This window comes from Pimephales promelas, chromosome 14, assembly GCF_988280905.1.
Source record: "Pimephales promelas chromosome 14, fPimPro1.hap1.1, whole genome shotgun sequence".
Classification (NCBI taxonomy): Eukaryota; Metazoa; Chordata; class Actinopteri; order Cypriniformes; family Leuciscidae; genus Pimephales; species Pimephales promelas.
This window is the reverse complement of record NC_142782.1, coordinates 6434053-6453016: the sequence shown is the minus strand read 5'-3', so window position 1 is coordinate 6453016 and position 18964 is coordinate 6434053. Positions and strand designations below refer to the sequence as shown.

The window sequence follows — 18964 nt, the reverse complement described above, 5'->3', positions numbered from 1 at the left end:
TTAATTTTCCATTACAGAATGTACCAACAGGACCCAACAACAAGCCCAAGCTGCCCATTGTCATTGCCCAGTGTGGAGAAATGTGATATATTTTGTATTGTTACACATCAACAAAGACACATGACCTCTGCTTAATAGACAAGCCATTTTGGATGACTTACCATTCATGATGTCCATTTGCATATCACATCCTTTTGAAATTTTTGTTGTCATTTTGTGGGATTAATTGATTATTTGCGGAAAATGATTGGTTCAACAAGGTTGTTTTATTTTGTACAATGTTAATTACAACAGAAGTGAAGGTTTGAAGTCGCCATCATGATTAGCTCATGTCACTTGCAAATGTCCATAAAAGACAAACTTGACATTCAAGATAGAAACAAACATGTATTCTTTATACATTCTGAAGAACAAGGCTCTTTATTGTTGATCAGCCTTTTAAAAGGGCCTTGTTGAGGTTTTTTTATCGTTCAATAAATTTTGACCCATGTTTTTTAAAGCTTGGAACATTCTTTTTAATTTCAAATTCAGAGAGAATCGAAATCAGGACATTTCCTGAATCTTAAGATCCTTTTCGAGTTTATGATACTAAACTCTTTAAAGGGCACGCCACTCAATGCAAATTCCTTATGAGTGTACTCCCTTTGTCTTTTTATTGTTACTTACTCTAACCCACATCCTAACCCAGAAACCCCTTCCCCCATCTCTTGGACCATGTCCCATTTAGACAAAAGGGCTCTTTCAGCTGAAGTGCAGGAAGAGTTTGGGCTCGGTGGGAGGCTTCTAGGGTCAATGTTAAAGCCTGTCTTTGTGTGGGACAACAGGGCCGAGCCATTAACAATAAAATCACACTTCAACCAGGTCTCCTCAACAGTGCAAAAAACATATTTACATGACAAAGGGGAAGGGGGTAGTTTGGGTCTGTCTCACAACTAGCTAGGGTCTGGTCGTTGAGTGCTCCCTTTATAATGCTGTGGGAGAAGTCAATGATGAGATTTATCTTTATCTAAAAAAATCACATCATCCTTACATTGAAACCATTCCCTATTCCTGTACAGAATCTCTCACTGATGAATAAAGCCTGCTTTATTTTTGTTGTTTATACATTGTTGGTTTGGTGTCTGTTAAATATTTTGTTTGGGAGACGAATGCTGGAGAGATAATGTTTTGACAGTATTAAATGAAGACATGTAGATATAAATGGGATTTTAATGATATATTGCTTTGTATACCAAACAAATAGAAAGAAAAAAAATATGCAATATAGCAATAATAAAATAGTATTGCAATAGTGATTAATAGTATTGCAATACTAAGTGATTAATATTATATGATATAAATTAAATATCATATTTTTATAAATTAATAAAATATGATATAAATTAAATTTACAATTAAAATTATATAATTTATATATATATATATATATATATATATATGTGTGTGTGTGTGTGTGTATATATATATATACATATTGATGTATAAATTATATTTTATATATATATAATTTTTGATTGTATAGTTAATTTATATCATATTTTATAAACTTTGTACTTAATTCAATTCAAAATAGCTGTATTGTCATGACTTAGGGAATCAATGTTTAAATTGCTTTTTAAAATAGCTGAAATGTACAGCATCGTTCATGTTCTCGTCAGTAATTTCTTTTTGTTTGGGTTTTACATAGCCTATATATATATATATATATATATATATATAGATGTGTGTGTGTGTGTGTGTGTGTGAGTGTGAGTGTGTGTGTGTGTGAATGTCTGGAAGGTGAAATGGGGTCTTGAATTCTGGGCGGTGTTTTAAAAAAATCTAACCAATCATGGCTAAACTTAATGTTATTTCCATTTGATTGACAGTAATTGTATCCAATACGCATCAGTGAAATAATTTACGTTGACAAGTCACAAGTTAACCGACCAATTGGATTGAGGAATGGGTGGAGAGATGTGACAGAATATCGTCCGGCATCTTTACTCAGTCCGTCCAGTTCGATCGGCAACGGGAGCGGAGAAAGGAAAGCGGAGAGCCCGAAGGCAGCAGCCCCCACCACCGCCGGCCCAGGTTACCATCTAGCACCGGGAAAAAAACACACTAGAGAGCCACCGCCGGCTTTAACAACAAGAAAACAACATGAGCAGCGAGGCCGAAACACAGCAGCAGCAGCCGCCGCAGCCTGCCGCCGACGTGGAGAGCCCGTCCAGCCCGGCAGCCGCAGCTACCGCGGGGGATAAGAAGGTCATCGGTAAGCATTAGACCCATGGCCTACGGTTTTCGTTCCTTCAAAATAATGTATATCTTTCATGCGTCGACGCTTCAAGTTTGGATTAACGTTACAGTTTTACGTTAACGGATTTTTCAGTCAGGGAAAGTGTGTGGCCTCACCACGACTGTGTTGTGTCGTTATTCAGAATCAAACTTACTAGTATTGCTGTATACCCGTGGCTACCTGTCTAGAATCTTTATGGAGTTGTCGGACCCCGTCTATGTTATACATAATGTGATTTAAATAAGTTAAACTTTATATGTCAAACGGTCTCAGTAAGTTTAAATGTTCGCTCGCGTGCCGCGTTCCGACACATCCGCGTGTGAATCGATAACCGCCATGACACGCGTGTGCTCGACCCCGCGGCCTACTAAATTGAACAAGAGTCACAACGCGGTTCTCTCTTTATAGAACTAACCTACTATCGGGATAGAGCCGCTGTCGTTGTTATTTACGACACCATAAACCCCCAATACGGCTATTTAATTGTAAATATACGCATTTGTTTACTGATAAAGGCTGTCAATGAAACTGACCCTTGATCTTGGCCTTGAGCGTGACAAGAAGATGACCCAGATAATTGAGCTATTCGTATAAAACTCACACGAGTCCATTTTTTCGCGACCAGTGCGAACCACGTCGGTTTTAAACCTAAAGGATTAAGTTAGTTAGAGTGTTGGTTTCTTGGGTAAACCAGGTTAAGCGCTCGCTTTCTTTCCCTTTGTTCGTGCGTTTGACGCGTCGTGCATACGTGTCCTCATCTCTATTAACACCATCAACGCCGTCCCCGGAAGATCCCATCCTCCGATAGGCGATTTATTGTATGGGTAACAAAACGATAGTACGGTGGACCAGGATAACCTATATATCAGTCTCGCAACACCAGATATAAAATGTCCGCCATGGTGTTTGGATGATGGACGCTTCTTTTGTCTGATCTGCTGATACAAACCCAGAGCGCTTCGGACGTTTAACTCGAAACGCTAATCGCCGGTCAAATCTAGATCTAAACATAAAGATGTGTTGTCGTAGTGTGTATCGTGTCCTGTAGTGAGGATGGAGGATCAGGGCTGTTTGGCTTCAATCCGGCCACATGTCTGAGGCTAATGTGCTAACTGCAGCTAGCATCTCAACATCATCACTTCCTACTTCAACAACACATTGGGCAAATGAATGTGCTTATTAATAAACCGAATCTATTGAACCAACATCTGGTCCTCTTTCACACAAATACGTTTAAAGGTCATTTTAAAACGATTTGTTTGTATTGTAACAGTTTTGGGAAAATTAGGCAAATTTTCTTATTTATTTTTCATTGTAATTCCTATCACCATCAGTGTTGATTCCTATTTCTGTAATAAATGGGCTTTTTATGTTAATGGATTTGGGAATGATTGTCAGGGAAATGTGAAATAAAACCAACAGGTTCATAACAAAGAGATTTTTTTAATGCATTGCAAAGTTTTTATTTGTAAGACTCAGAGCTAGTTTATAATCTCACAATGCTTCTTTTCCAGTCTCATGCAACATTTTTATTTTGCCTCAGCAATTTTTCCATCTTATAACTACCACAGTCCCCCAGAAATGAATATCATTGTGCAAAGGACTCCCATCCACACATCTTAAAAAAAAAAAAAGCAACCATTTGTTTTCATTTCTAAAGACACAATTTACACTGGAAAAAATAAATAAATATAAATGTGTAAAATATATTTGGAAACTACTCTTCTATTATCTTTCTACTTAATATAGTACAGTACTGTTAGATGTTTAATTGATTATATTTTTACACCATCTCCCTGGGGGTGCCCCAACCCCAGATTGAAAAACCCTGTTTTAAACCATTTGTAATGTCTATATTTCGTCTTTCTTTTAATTCTGTAATTGGCATGTCACTTATCATAACTGGAATAAGATGTTAATAATGTGAGCTCTTGAGGGTCAGATCCTTTCATGGTGATGGTGGTTCTTCTGATAAGAGCAGCTGCTTTTGCATCACAGTCTATTAAAAGCACCACAGTTGGAGGTTATAAATGGAAGACACAAAATGAACTCCACTCACAAAGAGTTACGTTTAAATGGCTTTGCTAGGTTAATGCATTTTTTTTTTTCCGGTCAACTGTAGTAATTTGATTCTTAAAAAAGTACTGTTGTTGTTTTTTACACTCGTTGATCTACCTAAACAATCTGTCTGTGGTTTTCTCTTTGCAGCAACAAAAGTCCTGGGGACAGTTAAATGGTTCAATGTAAGGAACGGCTACGGTTTCATCAACAGGTAAATATCATTCAGCCTCTAAAGACTCTCTAATATAATATGTGGGTCAGGGAACATCCACAATCCTATTACAACGTTTATGTGCTTATAAAGCTAGACCTGACTTGCACGCTGTTATTTGTTCAAATATTTAACTTGCTCTTCGACTCTGCGTGCTTGTTTACGCTCCATCTGTCCTCAATTATGAACATTTCACTCTGAAATTTCACAGGAATGACACAAAGGAAGATGTCTTTGTGCACCAGGTAATTATTTGCTCTGATTGTCACCAGATTGGTTTTTGGGGGACGACGTGTTTTCTGATTGCTTTTGCTTTGTATCCAGACCGCCATTAAGAAGAACAATCCAAGGAAATATCTTCGTAGCGTTGGGGATGGAGAGACTGTGGAGTTTGACGTCGTAGAAGGCGAGAAGGTGAGCTTGAGTTTTCTTTGCTGATTTAGTTTCACCGAAACGCTCAACTTAATAGTTCCTCACATAACATTTGGGTTGGGAATTAAATCAATTCAGTTTAAAATGATAACGAATAAAACATTTTCTTGAAACTCATTAAAGGGACAGTTAACCCCAAAAATGAAAGTTCTGTCGGTAATTACTCACCATAATGTCAGTAAAAAATCTGTAAGACTTTCGTTCATCTTTGGAACACAAATGAGGATCTTTTTGATGAAATCTGAATGATTTCTGTCCTGCGTCCTTCCATTGACAGTCCACACAACTTCCACTTTGATGCTTCAAAAGGTTCATACAGGCATTAAAAAACTGAGCGGGTTAGTCCAAAAATGTCCATGAAGAGACACAATCACTTTATATGAACAGATTGAAGTTAGGCTTTTATTTCATATTCATCAACTCACACATCAGTTGTGGATAATGGAAGTTGATGTGCGAGAGCCAATAAGGATTATTTTCGCGTTGGACTAAACTGTTTGACACATGGATTGTTTTTACAATCTCTTTATGCACTTTTTGTGGAAGTTGCGTGGACTGTCAGTGGAGCGACAGAAAGCTCTCAGATTTCATCAAAGATCTTCATTTGTGTTTCAAGACGAATGAAAGTCTTACAAGTTAAGCCTTGTTCACACTACTTGATTTTAAAACGTCGGGCTGAACTGTGCGGTTCAAACTACATGACTTGCTCTCTGTGAAATCAGGAGTGTTCAAGTTGTTGATGTTCACACCACACCACAACGTGATTGATCCACAACAGGAGGTAACGCACTACACGATTTGACAACGCACTACATAGAGATACAACCACGATCGGATGATAAGAGCATATCATTTGTGACTCTAATGAGAGCTGTTTCAGTTCTATGGTACGATCTAAATCCAGAAAATAATCAAATAAATAACGAGTTGACGACAACTCCGTCACCCAACGATTCTATCTTGTAGGGCTGGGTAATAAAAATCGATTTCTTGATATTAATCGATTCTCATTTTTACGAACCGATATCGATTCTTAAATCTCAAGAATCGATTAGTCATCCTGTTTCATTTGAATGAATGGGACATTGTATCACGGCTGCACGCATCCAAAAAATCCCAATAATCTTTGTACTTTGTTACTATTGATGTGAAACAAAGTCTCAATTTTCAAATTACGTCTATTTTCTTTAGAAATTCAAAAACATAAATAACGTTTTCGCTGTGGCGTGAGATCGCTCTGGCGCAGCTCAAGAGAAGCAGCAGCGCTGATCTCTCTTCCGGCTCAATAATACCAGTTACAGCGCGAAATAAACATGAATGAGCATCTGAAAGTGTGTTAAAAGATAGAGTACAACTTATCGAAATCCATATCATGTCACATTGATTCGCTCAATCAGCGTTTCAACCGTGGAAAGACGTCAGTTAAACAGCTTGTAATCAATGTCATGTATCGTCATATTTACCTCAGAAAACCCACATAAACTCGTTAGTCAGCTAGAAAAAATAACTCCAGAGAGGAGCATTTTGCTAAATATATACATATACACCATATTACATATGCATCATAATCTTAATGTTCTTCAATATTTAATGCATATTTGAATAAATCTGGCAAGTTTTTATGACAGCCACCATTTAAATATTTATATTTCATATAATCTTCTTATTATAAAAATAAATAAAAGTGTGATTTAAGTGTTTGTATAGCTACAAAACAGTTAATTATTACTTTCATATTAGGCTAATGAAGCCTAGTAGGCTACAACTAGACTCTCATAGTTTACAGCATTAGTTAAGAGATTTGATTTCCTTGAGAAAATTTGCCATTTATTGTAATTGATATCCAAAATAATTGATATTGAATCGAAATCGAATTGTGAAATTTGTGTCAATACCCAGCCCTACTATCTTGTCTACAAACCACGTTTTGTCACGAAAAACCAGTCAATAAAACAAACCTGAAATGACACGAAACAGCACGTGTGCCAATACCCAGCGAAGAAGAGAACACAACACGTGAATATGGATGTCAGACAGAAACTAGTGCTGCACACTGTTTGCGCTACGATCTGCTCTGTGAAAAAAAATCCAAAAGAAAAAATACGATTTGCCCGGTGACCTCAACCCATGTGTTGCTCTGATTGGCTGTAGCTCATGACATCACTGAGGTTGAGTCGTGCGATGGCTCTGGATATCTAGCATGCTAGATATTTTTCTGGGCTCGGTGACGCGTCTTTGATGCGTTGTTGGCTCTTTCATACTATCAGATTGGTGAGCGTTCATCACCTGCTAATCCCCCGTGATTTTCACGCGATAACACCCTGACCTGTCGGCGAGCTCAACGATTTGCAAATTGGGCATAAATCGGACTTAAAATCCTGTAGTGTGAACTTGGCTTTAGATGCAACATGGGGGGGTGAGCAATTAATGGATCTGGTGCTGAATATCTTATACACACACACCAGTCAAGAGTTTATTTGGATATCTTTAATGCATTTCGTTCTAAAGCCTTAAATTTTTAAAAACAGGCCTATAATTATTACAATGGAAATAAGCCTGAGGCTTTATTGTGTATTTTATCCTTTACAATTGTATTTAAATGTATATGAATCGCATCTGGCATGTTTGTATATGTTGTTTTATTAACGTTGTTGAATAAATCAAATCAAAAATTAAAAATATGTTTTGGATGCAGAAATATAATTTCTTTAGAATATTAGTTTGAATACATTTGAACTCCAGAAGCTGGTTGCAAGAATGTGGCTTTGTTTTTAAATTCCAACATTTGCTTGTTCACTACTTAATTCCAATACAGCCATTTATTTCATAGTTTGACTTTTGTCTGAAATAACAATTTTGACTGAATGTATAATTAGGACATTCGGGTTATTTCCTCAATGGTGCTAAAAGAATTCTTGGTGGATCCAGAATATAAAGGTTAAATTATCTAGTTTAAACTATTTGATGGAGATATTGATTAAATATCACATTTCTGCCCAGGCTATAGTAGAGCAGCCCTTTCAGAGCGACTTACAGGAAACTCCTCCATTCTGCATCCATTATCCAAACTAAATGTGCGTTTATTGAATTAGCAGACATTTGATATACATTTTGTCTTCATTCTATCAGGGTGCCGAGGCAGCCAATGTTACCGGCCCCGGTGGCGTCCCTGTGCAGGGTAGCAAGTATGCGGCTGACAGGAACCGATACAGGCGGTACCCACGCAGGAGGGGACCCCCTCGTGACTACCAGGAGAACTATCAGAGCGACGGGGAGGGAGAGGTACGGGAGAAGAGAGAAGGGGAGGAAAATCCCCCCGAGGGTGACATGGAGCAACAGCAGCGTAGACCCACCTACCCCGGCAGACGGCGCTACCCACCATACTTTGTGCGGAGACGTTACGGCAGACGTCCTCCCTATTCCAACACACCCCAGAGAGGAGACATGACCGAGGTAGGCTGACGAAGAAAAGTTCTAATATTGCAAAATCAATATTGTTGCAAGCTCTTTTGACTGAGAGATGGTGTTCTTGCTTTCTAGGGTGGGGAAGTTGAAGAGAGCCAAGGTGGTCCAGACCCAGGCAACAAACCAATGAGGCAGAACTACTACAGAGGCTTCAGACCAAGGTTCAGACCCAGGTTTGCATGTTGTGTTTGCAGACGTGAGGCTGTAGCAATTATGAGAGAAAACAAAATATTTAAAATAAACTAGAAATTGTGAGTTTGTTCCACAATTCTGAGAAAAAAAGAATTGCAAGACTTGCTATTGCAAGGGAGGGAAAAGGTAGAATTGGGACTTTGACTTTATAACTTCAATCAATTCCTCATGGACAAAAGTCCCACTTTTTTCTTTTTTTTTTTAATCAAGATTCAGTTTCATTCATTGTATATACGTCACAATAGGGATGACCCCCTATTTCATTCCGACTATAACTCTCCTAAATCAGAGTTCCTCAAATCTTTCCCTCGAGGGCCACTGCCATGCAGAATTTATATCCAACCCTAATCAAAAACACCTGAGCAAGCTGATCAAGGTCTTCAGAGCTACCGGAAAACTACAGATTGGTGTTTGATCTGGGTTTAAACTAAACTCTGCAGGGCTGGATTATTTGGCTAGTTTTGCTCGGTTTTTTGAGTCACAAGTATGAGTAACAAGAATCCGATTTTAAACCTCTGTAGCAAAAATGTGTTTGGTATAGTCCTGTAAATATCAAAACTGTCGGTTTTAAAGAATTAATTTAAAAGGTTTATTCATCACTCACGTCTGCATGGCATTATGCATATTAAAATGTTTTGGAAATGAACAGCATTTATGTAATTACACTTGTAAGTTTTCTGTTGTTGCATTTATTTATTTTTACCTTTTTTGTGAAATTCAGCTGCAAACCCTTTTGGAAATGAATGTGGCCTTCACATGAGTTTCCTAGTGTGAAATTGAACATGAACGCCATCAATTTGCAACTGCTTAACTACTTTAAGCTGCAGTCTGTAGCTTTTTGGGGGGTGAAAAATAATCCAAAATCCATATTTGAGAAAATGCATAACCAGCCAGTGTTCAACACTATCTGCTTGCCTTAGCTCGATTCAAAGTGGTAAGCTTGTAATCATGTGTTTAATTCCAGTGGTACTGGTGGATTTCTGCAGGAGATTCGAGCATGTCTTTGCGTCATTACGTCACATCTGTACACATAAAGGAGTCTCGGCTAGTAGGCTATATTGCGTGTAAGGATGTTGGAGGTGGAGATTTATAGCCTTTTCTCACAGCACTTGATCTAATTAAACTTATCAGTTTGATGGCGGACCCAGAAACGTTCAAACCACAATCACCAGTGACGACTGATTCACTCGCTGTAAAATGCAAAAGACTTTGTTCGGACATCGCCGTGGCGACAGGAAAAAAAAAAGACTGCAACCGGACCCATGCGAAAACAAGGATGCATATCGGAAGGACATTATGTCTTGCACGCATTATGTAGGACACTCAACGGTGACGTGGTTAACATTAACAATTTTAGAACAAAGTATAATTTGCACGGTTTTCGTGATATAAGCGATTGTTAGATTTAATCAGCGCGATGGGCTCTATGCACAGCTGCAATACTTCCTGAACTTCAGCCAGCTCCTTGTTTCCTGTCAGCCATTATTGGACAATTTGATTAATTCAGGTGTGTCTGATTATTGTTGCTGTGACTACTGAGGTCAGACACACCTGAATTAATCAAATTGTCCAATGATGGCAGACAGGAAACAAGGAGCTGGCTGAAGTTCAGGAAGTAGTGCAGCTATGCATAGAGTCCATTTACTGCAATGTCAGAACCAGAACAAAAGTTGATGTTTCTTACCCGTTCAGACGACATTTTCTGGTGAAAATTTTTATGTTGGTCATACTTTCAAAAAGAATAATCTGTGATTCTGATTGCCAGTATCAACACCGGTGTGGTGACTGACAGTCTCCTCAAACATTGTGTTCATCCGTGCTATGTCGGGTGTTGAAGAACAGCTCGCGTAAAGTTGAGAATTCCGCGAATGACTGCAATTGCAGATTTTGAACAGAGCTGGCGACAAAGGAAAAACGCCAGACTGCAGCTTTAAAGGAGAACTCCGGCGAACAATGAACCTTTGGTCTAATAAAACATCGGTACATAGTCAACCATTCTCTGAGATTTGTTTTCATGATAATCGAATGTAAAGAGTTTTATCTCTAAAAACTGTTTAGCGTATAATGCTAGTAATGGGGGCATTGACTAAGTAAAAAGAAATCGCTAGTTTATACCACTAACAAGGCTCAAAATAGCCCCATACTAACACAGTAACATAATGAGGCTCCATACATACAAAACGAAGCATTGAGAACTTTGTAAGTGTACAGACCTTTTAATAAGAAGATATTTTATGAAGACAGTTCACTTCGCGTATACAGACAGGAGCCATCTTAAAAAATAGTCTTGATAAGTCGAACCACGAACGTCGTGCTGAGTGATCTGAACTCTATGAAGTTCAACGAACTTTTAAACTGTATGAACGGCGTTCGTGGTTTGACTTATCGAGACTATTTTTAAGATGGCTGCTGTCTGTAAACGCGAAGTGAACTGTCTTCATAAAGTATCTTCTTATTAAACGGTCTGTTCACTTACAAAGTTCTCAATGCTCAGTTTTGCATGTTAGTTTGAGTTAGGCGGCCCATAAACTTCAAACGGTGCAGGGGAGAATTACTGCTGTGACTGGTGTTCTTTTATCCAGCTACATCACTATATATCATCTTTAAGTAGTGCATATGTCTTAACCATTTGAAGCATATTGTATCTTTTATAAACTGATAAATACGTTTTTGACCTTTGTTAGCAAGCCAACTAGATTGTACTGTAAATGTTAGGGTCGTCAACAAATGGGACGCTACATTTGAATTAAAATTAATGTCCAGTTCATTTTGGTTTTAATAAGATTTCCTCAAGAAACAGGCAAGAATAAACCTGTCCTCAATGATTTCAATTCTTTCCAACAACAAAGCACTTGAACAAGATTGGCTCGTAATCGCAACTTGAGAAGGGAAAAGTAGGAAATTTCTGCTAACGTGTGAAGGCAGCGTATGTAGTCAAGCGTGACTATGTTCTGGGGCCGTTGCATAAAAGACAGTTAAGACTAGTCTTACTAGTTAGTCAATGAATATTGTTTCTTTGAAGGGATGGTTCACCCAAAAATTCTTTCGTTAATTACTCATCCTAATGTCGTTTCAAAACTGTAAGACTTTTGTTCGAGTGAGTAATTAGTGAAAGAATTTTTGGGTGCACCATCCCTTCAAAGAAACAATATACATTGACTAACTAGTAAGATTAGTCTTAGCTGTCAATGTATATTGTTTCTTCGAAGGGATGGTCCACCCAGAAATTCATGTCATTTCAAAACTGTAAGACTCATCAAAAAGATCATTTGCGTTCTGGAGACGAACAGAGCTTTCTGTCCCTACGCAACTGATACTTCCAAAAAGTTCATATATTATAAAATTCATAAATCTAACCCATATGAATAGAGCGGTTTAGTCCAAATTTTTTGAAGATAAACATTGACATAAACGGAAGCTCAACCAAACCTGCTTGAGTGAAAACAAACCTGTTATGGAAGCTCAAACACGCTGCGTAACACGAGAATGAATCTTGTTTTTTTTGCACATCAAACGAACATGCTATTAAAAAACTAGTCTTGCAGGTTTGCAAGTTATTAGCCAAAGAATTTAACTGCTATTTGGTCATACTATTTATTAGCATAATAGCTATATTTATGCAACTGGCTCGTATGTGGTTCGATGTACATCTGAGAACATGACCATGATTGATCCGCTACTGCAGCTTCTTTTGTGGCCGTTTCTCTTATTTGAACCTTTAGGTTTGTTGGGTCTTTCAAGCTTCATGTGTAATTGAATGTGCATTAGATCTTCATGTACACCAAGTTCCCCAGCATAACCAAAAAATGTAATAATTTTTTAGCAGGGGTCCCCCACGTCCCCGGCCAGTGCGGGAACCTCGGGAAGGGGAGGAGGATAAAGAGAACCAGAGCGAGAGTGGGCAGAGCCAGGAGCCCCGTCAGCGCCGCTACCGTCGCAACTTCAACTACCGCCGCAGACGGCCCCAGACAACCAAGCCTCAGGACGGCAAGGACAGCAAGGCAGCCGATGCATCAGCCGAAAAATCAGCCGCTCCCGAAGCCGAACAGGGCGGAGCAGATTAACTGGCTTGAACATCTAGACCATCCGGCCGGGTGGGTTAACCTAACCGCTTCAGATGAGAAGTTACTGCATGTAAATTAACATACTTGTTTATCAAGTGTGGAGTTTTGTAGCGATCTTTCTTAGGGTGAACTAATAATCATGGTTCCATTGTGTAGTAGGTTTTTTTTTTTTTTTTTTTCTTCATTCTTTGGGATGCTTTCTCTTTTTTTGGTAAATAACATGAAATGTGAACATGTCCAGACCACATTTAACTCCCCCTAAAAAACTAAATGCAGAAAAATGATTTAACAAGAAAATAAAGCTTATTTGAGCATTAAGATTTGTTGCATTGCCATTATTTTCATGACAATTGAGCACATTTTCACCCAGATTTTTGTTTTATTACATGTCGTGGTAATGTTTTACTGGGTTTTGATGATGTTTACAAAATGTATAATTTTACAGAAAGTGCTTGATTGTCAGGAAAATGTCATTATTGTAAAATAACTTGTTCTTCAAAATAGCCTTCAGTTTGTGCATGTGTGTTTGAAGTGACGAGGAGGTTTTCATGAAATTCACATTTTCATTAGCATCAATTATATATGTGGGGTGGGACAGGATGGGTGGGGGTGTCTGCAGATAATGGATGGTGTTTGCACTCTTCTTTGATGGAAGGCTAGATGATGATTTGATTTAGCAGACTCCTGGCAAACACTCTTGTGCTCCATAGCAACTTCTAAAATCGATCAACCAATAGCACAAGCATGCTAATCTCTTTTTGTGTGTGTGTTTGCCTTTTGCAGTTTTGTCAAGAAGAAACATCCAAGATCTGAGCAATAAGAAACGGATATGATCGTCTAAGCTTGCAAAAATGCATTTCGACCAGATTACCACCGATTGCCTGCAGACTCTATGCAGACCTGTTTTCTTTTCCATTCTTTTTATGTGACAGCTAAAAGTTTTGGGGAAACGGCAGATGTTTTTCTAAATCGGTCTTAAGTTTTTACACCAAATGGTTTTTAAAAGTAATTTGATATCTGGTCAGTTTGACATTTTTAAATAACTTTTTATGTATCCAAACATGAATTTTAACAAAGGCAAGCTGAAATAAAACCAGAAACAGTTCTTCTAGTGTGTGTGTGTGTGTGGTGTTTAACTAAGCAGTTCATGCTGACAGTGTTCTTATTCACATTACACTCGGTTTACAGAGATCCTAAAGTTTTAGGTGTCCGAAAGCACAGTTTGTTCCATGGTGTAGTTAAGAGACTCCGCTCAGACGTCGGTCTCCTTGCGTAGTCGAGCCATGCGCTGTATGTTGTTCTCCATCGCAGTGCGGTTCGTGATCTGAGTGGCACAGCTGGCAGGAAACCAACCCCTCTCGCCATCTCTCATCCGCACTCCATGACACCAACCTACAACACAGCCAATCACACTCATTCCCTTAATTGTACTATATGTACACGCAACTCACAGATAAGAAAGCATTTAACTCTTGAGTCAGAGGATGTGAACAGTTGAATAACAACTCATACTTGTTATTCTGATACAACGGCTGCATCCGATTTCGCGACAAAAGAATGTCAAAATTCACAGAACTCATAAAAGAGTAGACAAAAGGTACAAGGAAAACCTAATTCCAGTGAGATTCTGAAGTGTGCAGTCGATGGATCCTTTACTATCCCATGAGGCAACAGGAGAGGATTTGTGAATGGCAGTGAAGTGATGTAACTGATGCTGGTAGGTCACATGGCAAATTCAGTACGGAACAGTGGTTCCCAAACCTGTCCTGGAGGACCACCAATACTGCAGGTTTTCCACGTCTCCCTAATCAAACACACCTGATTCAAATCATCAGCTCACTAACCCATGTGATAATGAGCTGATGATCAGGTATGCTTGATTAGGGAGACAAAGAAAGGTTTGAGAACCACTGCTAGAATGTACTTTTTTGCTCAAAATCAGTGCCTACTTGAGAGTATGCGGTTTCAGACGCAGGCAAAAAAATGATGAGGAGAAGGGTTAAATGCTCTGCCTGGTGTATGATTGAAATGACAGAAAGCCACCATGCTCACCGTCCACTTCCTGTAAAACGATGACCACTTCTGCCTGCTGCAGGCTCAGCTCATCTGGTGCTTTTGGCATATAGGCTTTGCTAGCTTCATATTGAGGCAGATCTTGGAATCCTTAAACAAAATGAAGTGTCAAAGTTATAAGGTGGTGACATGACTAGCTCAATGTGCACAACAATCATGACACATTACATTCAATGATCAGACTCACTATCATTAGCAATGCTGTTGCTTTGTTTGACATCACTGAGTCCTGTGACCCATCGAGCTTTGTCCAGCCTACAAAACATTTCAGAGCACATCAGAATCAATCTGACACAAGCAAATAGGGCAAAAACAAAATATTATGGTCCTCTAACATTTAGCGTAATCTTGGTGAAAAAGTCATATAAAGTACTCTCTGTAGGTTAATATGGTTTTAATATAATAATCATGCATATGTATCTCTAAGTGATACATTAGTTTCATGTTATGTTTAACCCTATAAGGCTTGAGCTATACATTTCTAGAGTCTAGATTATCAATATACTCAACTTGAACCCAAAAGTCGCATAAAAACAGGTGCTATTGATAACTTACTTGCTTTCTGCAACGAATATCATCTGTTCACAACGGCCTTCGCTGTTGGGATTCATTATCAGCTTCAGATTGAGTTTGGACTCTGTGATTGCCTCTTCCACCTCCACCTTCTCCACAGTGGCATAGTCCAACACAACATAACTCTCCTCACTAAATAAAACAGGAGTGTTACAGACATACCAGCACCACTTAACCCTAACAGCCCATCACACAATACGCAAATAACCCTTGGAGGCAGTGGCGTAGGTTTGATTTTGAAATTGGTGGGGACAACAATATATAAATATATTTTAAGTTTACATCAAAATTATTGGTAGCAATAAAGTGTCCCCGGACACGTCCCCACTAAATTCTACACCCATGCTTGAAGGGGTTGTTCACCCAAAAGTAAAAATTCTGTCACCATCTACCAGAGCCGGCCCGAGGCATAAGCGAACTAAGCGGCCGCTTAGGGTCCGCTGACCACCAGGGGGGCCCCTAATCGGGGTTATTTTTAATTTTTTTTTTTTTTTAGATTACTTAAACAAGTGACATAAATCAATGAATGAATGAAAATGACTGAATGAATCATTCAAGACAACAAAACTCTGATTTAATGATCAATGTACCTGCCTACAAGTTACAAATGTTGCTGTGTCTGCCTGCGTTTAAGTCATGCGTCTAGATCAGACTGTAAAAAACCGGGTTGAAGAAATATTGTTTAGGCTACTTTGTTTGATATAATCACAAAAATTTAACGCAAGTATGGGAATTGAACTCAGATCTTCTTGATTAAAGCCCAACGCTTTATCAACTGAGCCACTGCATCTATTGCGGGTTTAGTTTTATTTGTTGGAAAAATAAATATAGAAATATAATTTGACACAAGAGCCATGAGGGCCATGAGACTTAGACCTGAGTGCAAAAATGGAGGCTCTAGACCCTTCCAGAGCTGAGATATCGAAAATCAAAATTTCGACCCGAAAAAAAAAACGACAGTGTTACCCCTTACGTTTTTTTTTTGGGGCGAAAAATTAAGTATCCCCAATCTTCTCAAAACTCTGTATTCTGATAGAGGGCCATGAGACTTACACCTGAGTGCAACAATGGAGGCTCTAGACCCTTCCAGAGCTGAGATATCGAAAATCAAAATTTCGACCCGAAAAAAAAACGACAGTGTTACCCCTTACGTTTTTTTTTTGGGGCGAAAAATTAAGTATCCCCAATCTTCTCAAAACTCTGTATTCTGATAGAGGGCCATGAGACTTACACCTGAGTGCAACAATGGAGGCTCTAGACCCTTCCAGAGCTGAGATATCGAAAATCAAAATTTCGACCCGAAAAAAAAACGACAGTGTTACCCCTTACGTTTTTTTTTTTTGGGCGAAAAATTTTGTATCCCCAATCTTCTCAAAACTCTGGATTCTGATAGAGGGCCGTGAGCCTTAGACCTGAGAGCAAAAATGGAGGCTCTAGACCCTTCCAGAGCTGAGATATCGAAACTCAAAATTTCGACCCGAAAAAAAAAAAACGACAGTGTTACCCCTTACGTTTTTTTTGGGGGGCGAAAAATTAAGTATCCCCCAATCTTCTCAAAACTCTGGATTCTGATAGAGGGCCATGAGACTTAGACCTGAGTGCAACAATGGAGGCTCTAGACCCTTCCAGAGCTGAGATATCGAAAATCAAAATTTCGACCCGTAAAAACAAACGACAGTGTTACCCCTTCAGTTTTTTTTTTGGGCGAAAAATCAAGTATCCCTAATCTTCTCAAAACTCTGGATTCTGATAGAGGGCCATGAGACTTAGACCTGAGTGCAACAATGGAGGCTCTAGACCCTTCCAGAGCTGAGATATCGAAAATCAAAATTTCGACTCGAAAAAAAAAACGACAGTGTTACCCCTTACGTTTTTTTTTTTGGGGCGAAAAATTAAGTATCCCCCAATCTTCTCAAAACTCTGGATTCTGATAGAGGGCCATGAGACTTAGACCTGAGTGCAAATATGGAGGCTCTAGACCCTTCCAGAGCTGAGATATCGAAAATCAAAATTTCGACCCGTAAAAAAAAAGACAGTGTTACCCCTTACGTTTTTTTTTTTTGGGCGAAAAATTAAGTATCCCTAATCTTCTCAAAACTCTGGATTCTGATAGAGGGCCATGAGACTTAGACCTGAGTGCAACAATGGAGGCTCTAGACCCTTCCAGAGCTGAGATATCGAAAATCAAAATTTCGACCCGAAAAAAAAACGACAGTGTTACCCCTTACGTTTTTTTTTTTGGGCGAAAAATTTTGTATCCCCAATCTTCTCAAAACTCTGGATTCTGATAGAGGGCCGTGAGCCTTAGACCTGAGAGCAAAAATGGAGGCTCTAGACCCTTCCAGAGCTGAGATATCGAAAATCAAAATTTCGACCCGTAAAAAAAAAGACAGTGTTACCCCTTACGTTTTTTTTTTTTGGGCGAAAAATTAAGTATCCCCCAATCTTCTCAAAACTCTGGATTCTGATAGAGGGCCATGAGACTTAGACCTGAGTGCAACAATGGAGGCTCTAGACCCTTCCAGAGCTGAGATATCGAAAATCAAAATTTCGACCCGTAAAAAAAACGACAGTGTTACCCCTTACGTTTTTTTTTTTTGGGCGAAAAATTAAGTATCCCCAATCTTCTCAAAACTCTGGATTCTGATAGAGGGCCGTGAGCCTTAGACCTGAGAGCAAAAATGGAGGCTCTAGACCCTTCCAGAGCTGAGATATCGAAAATCAAAATTTCGACCCGTAAAAAAAAAGACAGTGTTACCCCTTACGTTTTTTTTTTTTGGGCGAAAAATTAAGTATCCCCCAATCTTCTCAAAACTCTGGATTCTGATAGAGGGCCATGAGACTTAGACCTGAGTGCAACAATGGAGGCTCTAGACCCTTCCAGAGCTGAGATATCGAAAATAAAAATTTCGACCCGAAAAAAAAACGACAGTGTTACCCCTTACGTTTTTTTTTTTTGGGCGAAAAATTTTGTATCCCCAATCTTCTCAAAACTCTGGATTCTGATAGAGGGCCGTGAGCCTTAGACCTGAGAGCAAAAATTGAGGCTCTAGACCCTTCCAGAGCTGAGATATCGAAACTCAAAATTTCGAACCGAAAAAAAAAACGACAGTGGTACCCCTTTCGTTTTTTTTTTTCAGGCGAAAAATGAAGTTTCTCCAATCTTCTCAAAACTCTGGATTCTGATAGAGGGCCATGAGACATAGACCTGAGTGCAACAATGGAGGCTCTAGACCCTTCCAGAGCTGAGATATCGAAAATCAAAATTTCGACCCGAAAAAAAAAAAACGACAGTGTTACCCCTTACGTTTTTTTTTTGGGGCGAAAAATTAAGTATCCCCCAATCTTCTCAAAACTCTGGATTCTGATAGAGGGCCATGAGACTTAGACCTGAGTGCAACAATGGAGGCTCTAGACCCATCCAGAGCTGAGATATCGAAACTCAAAATTTCGACCCGAAAAAAAAAACGACAGTGGTACCCCTTTCGTTTTTTTTTTTTTCAGGCGAAAAATGAAGTTTCTCCAATCTTCTCAAAACTCTGGATTCTGATAGAGGGCCATGAGACTTAGACCTGAGTGCAACAATGGAGGCTCTAGACCCTTCCAGAGCTGAGA

General features: G+C 39.0%; 3 protein-coding genes across 6 annotated transcripts in view; 2 read left to right on the top strand and 1 right to left on the bottom strand.

Annotated features, from left to right (window-relative positions):
• ppih (peptidylprolyl isomerase H (cyclophilin H)) overlaps window positions 1-499 on the top strand; it is a 32363-nt gene extending 31864 nt beyond the window's left edge. Inside the window, exon 9 of the mRNA XM_039683058.2 lies at window positions 18-499. Coding sequence (XP_039538992.1) covers window positions 18-86 — 69 coding nt within the window. The 3' untranslated portion in view covers window positions 87-499. The remainder of the gene's footprint in view (window positions 1-17) is intronic.
• Window positions 500-1936: 1437 nt separating this feature from the next.
• On the top strand, window positions 1937-13808 carry ybx1 (Y box binding protein 1). Of its 4 annotated transcripts, none has more exons than XM_039683049.2 (8): window positions 1937-2254; window positions 4487-4550; window positions 4762-4795; window positions 4875-4964; window positions 8112-8435; window positions 8523-8608; window positions 12466-12733; window positions 13487-13808. In XM_039683049.2, the coding sequence occupies exons 1-7, from the start codon at window positions 2143-2145 to the stop codon at window positions 12701-12703; spliced, it is 948 nt and encodes a 315-aa protein (XP_039538983.2). In that variant the 5' UTR covers window positions 1937-2142; the 3' UTR covers window positions 12704-12733; window positions 13487-13808. The 4 variants fall into 4 exon arrangements, with proteins under 4 accessions (XP_039538983.2, XP_039538982.2, XP_039538981.2 ...); XM_039683048.2 differs by having other exon boundaries at window positions 12463-12733; XM_039683047.2 differs by having other exon boundaries at window positions 8523-8620.
• Window positions 13501-18964, bottom strand: part of arhgef16 (Rho guanine nucleotide exchange factor 16) — a 41134-nt gene continuing 35670 nt past the window's right edge. Inside the window, exons 12-15 of the mRNA XM_089119341.1 lie at window positions 15332-15481; window positions 14964-15031; window positions 14756-14866; window positions 13501-14095 (exon numbers count right to left, since the gene is read on the bottom strand). Coding sequence (XP_088975467.1) covers window positions 13956-14095; window positions 14756-14866; window positions 14964-15031; window positions 15332-15481 — 469 coding nt within the window. The 3' untranslated portion in view covers window positions 13501-13955. The remainder of the gene's footprint in view (window positions 14096-14755; window positions 14867-14963; window positions 15032-15331; window positions 15482-18964) is intronic.

Coding starts and splice junctions, on each gene's coding strand:
- ybx1 (XM_039683046.2), top strand. CDS start 2,143: ATGAGCAGCGAGGCCGAAACACAGCAGCAGCAGCCGCCGCAGCCTGCC. Junction 4,551..4,761: donor GGCTACGGTTTCATCAACAG/GTAAATATCATT, acceptor GAAATTTCACAG/GAATGACACAAAGGAAGATG. Junction 8,621..12,462: donor AGACCAAGGTTCAGACCCAG/GTTTGCATGTTG, acceptor ATAATTTTTTAG/CAGGGGTCCCCCACGTCCCC.